This window comes from Halyomorpha halys, unplaced genomic scaffold, assembly GCF_000696795.3.
Source record: "Halyomorpha halys isolate HHAL.00 unplaced genomic scaffold, Hhal_1.1 Scaffold934.1, whole genome shotgun sequence".
Lineage (NCBI taxonomy): Eukaryota > Metazoa > Arthropoda > Insecta > Hemiptera > Pentatomidae > Halyomorpha > Halyomorpha halys.
Window position 1 is genome coordinate 349,525 of NW_027104767.1, and position 5,583 is coordinate 355,107.

Here is a 5,583-nt window from a genome sequence, read left to right on the forward strand (position 1 = left end):
TATATACTATTTTGATATACCTAATTAAGGAATATAATTATAGAAAAGAAATAAAAATTAATCCAAAAGTATTGAAATCGTAAAAGGAATGAATAGGTAAATATAATGAATTCTTAATGAGAAAAGGGACTGTAAAAGGAAATATGACTGAATTATGCGGTAATTAGAAGCCACTAAAAGTTAATGCCAACCCTTGAGCATTAATGTTAAACTCATTATGCCGCTCTTTTGTTTTTATCCGGACCAAAGGGTAACGGTTAAATGGAGAATATTCAGTTTGTCTTTTAACAATTTAAAAGTCCTGATTAAATACTGAGCTTGGATGAGAGACGAGGGGAAAAGGCGACTAATTAATAAATTAAAAAAATTGAGAGAGATTAAATATTCCCTCCAACGGGGTAACAAAGGTAAAAACGATGAGATTGCATACCTTTTAATTTTTGTACGTAATAAACAAATTATTAATAAGTTCGGAGTATTTATTAAATGTAAAAATAAATTGGTAATTTGGATATAACAAAAACATTTTTTTCTATTTAATTAAAATAATTTTACCATTTACTGAATGAAACCGCGAAAATTGAAATAAATAAAATTTCTATATAACTCTAATAACCAATCACATCAAGGAAATGTAGATATTCAACTGCAAGAGTGGAATGAATAAGAACACTCAATGGGAATTTAGGTCAGACGTTTTAAGGGGATATGAAGCAACTACCCAAGTTAATGGAACATCGCTAGCAAAATCCTATTTCGAAAGCTTTTAAGGGATTCTATTTTTCACCAGTTTATCATTTTCAACAAAAATCAAGTAATTTTTCATTTTCAGATTCGAACAAAACATGGGGTTTGCTTCAAAAACAACTAATGGTCCATTGAAAAATTATGTACTAAACGAATCTTAGAACATAGTTTGAAATTAATTATATTCTTTTGTAATTACTAAATTAATAATTAAGTTGCCTTTTATCTTAATAGTCTTGCCTTTAAAGCCGAATTTGACTTTATAATTTCTTATATTATTTTACTTTACTAGAAAGAAAGAGAAATGCTTTATTTAGCCATTCTGCCCAAATACATAGGGTTACTACATTACACAACATACCAATCAATCCATGATCGGACATATGTACAATACATATATTTAGACGATATAACAAAAAAATTTTTTTTTTTTTACAATCAATACCAATCTACACACTAAACACAAATATTTTATTTTTTGTTTTTTATATTTCACACTATCAATCCATTTGACAATTTTATTTATTTAATTGACAAATTAATTAATTAAATTCTCCCTAATTCACTCTCTCAGACCCCCTGCAGTGATCCGTTACTCACGTTAAACAAATTTAATTATGTAAACAAATTCATCATTAGATAACAATGTGAAATCAAACCAAAGACATAATAGTCACAGAAGTAGATCAGTTTACAGAAAAGCAAATAAATAAATACATCTTTAAAAACAAAACTAATATATAGATTTTAAAAAAAAGTTAGTTAAAAGAAACACTTGAACGAATAAATAAGTTAAAAAATAGAAAAATAATTTAATGAATAAATAAGTTAAGGGAATAAATAAGTTATAACACAATTCGACAAAAAAATTGAATGTGCAGTAGAATAGGTTAATTGCGAAGACAATGAACTTTAAACCCTTCATGTTAAAATCGATTAACTACATTCCAAAACCAGCCAAGCCTATTTTCAAATTTAATGGTTCTATATTTATTTAATAACAGATTATTTACTAGATTGTCATTTAACAGAGATTTCTTTTTCCCAAAGCAGTTAAATATCGTGTCCTTGAAAGAAATATAGCAATCATAACATAATTTAGTACTAAAATTATTAAAAGAAAATTGAAAATGGAATTGGCTTGTTTCAGACTGAAATGACAAATATATTTAATAGTTCTTAAATATATATTAATATTTGTTATAAAAAAATCTACTCAAAGAAAAAAGACAAAATTGATGCAACTATTATAAATATTAACAATAGTTCAGTGGAAAATGTATTAAAACAGAAAATAAAGAGGATATTTATGAAAATACTTTTTGTTTTATTTTAATAAAATAACAACTAGTGTGTGCGAATCATGAGCTAATAAATTGTCATGAAGTCATGAAGGAAGAAAGAATTAAATGAGTCCTCTCAGAAATAAATTAAAATTTGAAGTGAATTTATTAGAGTTCAATTTTACCTCCTTCACAAAAGTATGTAGGCGTCATTCGCTATTTGCATCCTGCTCTTGTATTAGTGGATTTTGAGATTCTTAAGGAATTTGTAATTTTTTTTTTCCTGTAGCCTTTTAAAGAATATATTTTTTAATGTTTACAATATTTACATTTATGACATATAGGTTATCTTTTATTAATTGCCCTAGGTATTTTAAGGTGAGTTTCTTGGGTCTACTGTGAGTGAAGGAGTATTTTTGAACGCCGTCTTACAGTTTTGCTAACATTTCCATTATTAGTAGATATGTAAAGTAATTCAATTAAAAAAAATGATTATTGAATTGAGAAAAGTAGATTTTCTAATAATTTTGATTATAATATTTACGTCTATAAATTAAATTATTGTGGTCATTTGAGTTTAGGAATTACCATTTAACTTTAACAACAGTAAAACTGTTGACTCTTGGAAATAAGAATCATCTGTATGATAAAGCTATACGTGTCAAGGTGTCACTGACTTATCGATCACTAAAACAACAATGCCTATAAATTTGAAATTATAAATGTGGCCCCCTTATGTTGTTGATATGCAACAAGGGTAGGTTTAAAAAAACATTATTCTAATTGGTTTATTTATAATTATGTCTCATTACTAAAAAAAAAATAATTATTTATATTATATTTATATAGTATTTAAATCGAATCTTCTGGAAGATTATTGACACTTATTTGAAAAATGGTGAAGGGTTCTATATCACAAAACTATACTGTGTCTCAAAAACAACAGCTTAAACTACCAATCTTAGTTCGTTTTATAATTCATATGCGGAATAAATCTATGTTTAAAAAAAATTCAAAATTTTGAATTTATTTGAGTGGTTGAACAAAAATTCTACCAAATAAAAAACGGGAATAACTTAAAAATTCATCTCCTGGAACATTAGAACAGTCTTACAATCAACGAAATAAAGCAAAAATAATGTAAATCAGTACAGTATTTGGAGTACAGTAAATTTGGAGATTCACTTTTTCCTCCTTTTTTTTCTTTCTCTTTATTTCCTTTTAAACTTTTTACAATAAATTACAATACTATATGATAATGGCTTAGTTCTTGAATTATATTCACTGTTGTTTTTTACAGGAAAAAACTTCCCTTTAATGAGTAAAACTTGAGCAAGAGGGTAGGTTGAACTCTGGTTCCTCTATTTTGTACTTTGATTAATATTATGAATTTGAATATACATTTAAAATTTGATACTATTAAAACTTTATATAATATGTTTGTTTGATGGATAGATTCTAGACATACACATTCCTATTGTATGCTTTTACATCAAAACATTAAATTAATTATGACTTCTGTATTCGTTTAAAAGATGTGGTTTTTGAAACTATTTTTATGAAATTAAGTTTTTAAATCATATAGTAGGTCATCGAACGATTTTACATCAATGTAATAGAAATGTTTAGCTTAACACTTAAAAGAACAAATACCATTCACTTGATGACTTATTGATCGCTATATCTTAAAACGACAACATCTATGAGGCTAAAATTAGTAATGATATAATGATGCTATATGGTATTTAATATTTCGGACTCTATGTTGTTTTAAACAAGCTCCGAAATTTCTATAAAGGAGTGGTAGGGAGCGATTAAATCATCTGGAGGACAGAGCTCTCTCCTTTAGTACCAAAAAAAGGACGTATATATACCAAGAAAGTAATAAGGCGCCAAAGGAGATTTTTATACAAATTATCTTTGGACCAATCAATACCTGTAGGTTATAGTGAAATGGAACCCAACAAATGGTAACAGGATAATTCTGCGTAACATCAAAAATTTGAATAATGGAACCTGCTTTTTCCATGGGATCCGTAAATGAAAGGGTTCAGAAAAACAACTGAAGATCAGAAAAACCGTTTAGTACGACTATTCGATAAGCAGCAGATGGTTGTAACTGAATGAAGTACTTTAAGAGGATTAGAATTTAGTAAAGATCTTGATTTTTGGAGATAAGAAAAGTTCAATATGTCTTGTGGCTCTATAATACTTATTAAGCTGGATAATTACTTATGTGAACTGTTTACAAGCGATTTACTCCAATCTACGGGCATCAGGTCGTTGAAGTGAGATAACTGCGCTTTGCATTATGTGACCTACCTGTTGAGGATGACGGTGTCGATGAGGTCCTGTTCCCGCTGATTGCTTATCGATGCTAGGTGTCCTCCCCTGTCCGCACAAGTGGACTCGGCCGCCATCCAGGGAAGCTTCTGCGTGGACAGAAACAGGCAGAGGATCTGAGAAGCCACTCCGGGCCACGGGCAGTTCCCAACAACGGCTGGGTCCCCAACTGCTTCGTATCTGCAGAAAAATTGGAAATTGTTATATAAATCAAAGTAAGATATAGAATAATTTATAAAAAAATAAACGTTAACATTATTTCGAGCGAATAAATTTATTCATTCACAGGAACCATCCCTCTTACAACCAGATTTTTTTTGTTGGAACTGGGTGTTGATAGGAACCAGTTTCAGAGCATGGCGGGAACCATTACTCTGGACTCACTGGGAATCCTTCATCATCACTTGCCTTAGACCTTGGCTGGTTAATGTCGACTCTTGACAGAGTTGAAAAGAAGAAAAAATGCATTCGAATAGTTTCTTTTAATTATCTCTCATCCCTTTTAATAGCATCTACTGTCTAACTGGATGGTATGCTGTGTATTAGCAACTAAACACAGTTCAGCAGCCGTTCGCAATTTTTTCAAGTTTTGACCTAGTACATGAGCTAAAGAAACTATAATAATTAGTCAAAAATGTTTTTATTTTGAGTTGATATTTTTAAAAAACATTTTGCACCCTTTATTAGCAGAAGCAGATATTTTTTAATTAGTAGTCCATCCTAAAATAAACTAATCCAATTACTTCAAATAAAAGATTTGAGAGTATACACAACCGTTGTTTAAGTACTTGAGACCTCTTATTGCATGCTAGTTCATCCATCACTGCTTTCAACCAGAAGTAGATGATCAATAATCGTTTCAATCTCCTCGTGGCACAAGTACTTGCCAACTATTCACCATCAATAACAGGAAGTTTTTGATAGAATCAATGAATAATTAGTTGAACAAAGGAGCTAAAACCAGCAAGGTTGCATGAACTTAGAAACAGATTCATGGCATTTATTATATGTTTTTTTTAATATTAACATATGTTGAGTTCGGTTTACATTCGTAACAACCCATACACTATAATACAAACATGGCTTAACGATATTTAATATATCACATATATAATTTTTTTTTTTATTATTTATTTATTGTAATTTACAACTGTACAAAATAATACAATAAGTAAATATGTTGTATGTTTCATATACACTTGAAAATCTT

General features: G+C 28.9%; 1 protein-coding gene across 1 annotated transcript in view; it reads right to left on the reverse strand.

Annotated features, from left to right (window-relative positions):
- LOC106687239 (uncharacterized) overlaps positions 1-5,583 on the reverse strand; it is a gene marked incomplete in the record, with an annotated part of 403,205 nt that overhangs the window by 221,104 nt on the left and 176,518 nt on the right. Inside the window, 1 exon segment of the mRNA XM_067045014.1 lies at positions 4,353-4,553. Within this exon segment, the coding sequence (XP_066901115.1) occupies positions 4,353-4,553 (201 nt within the window).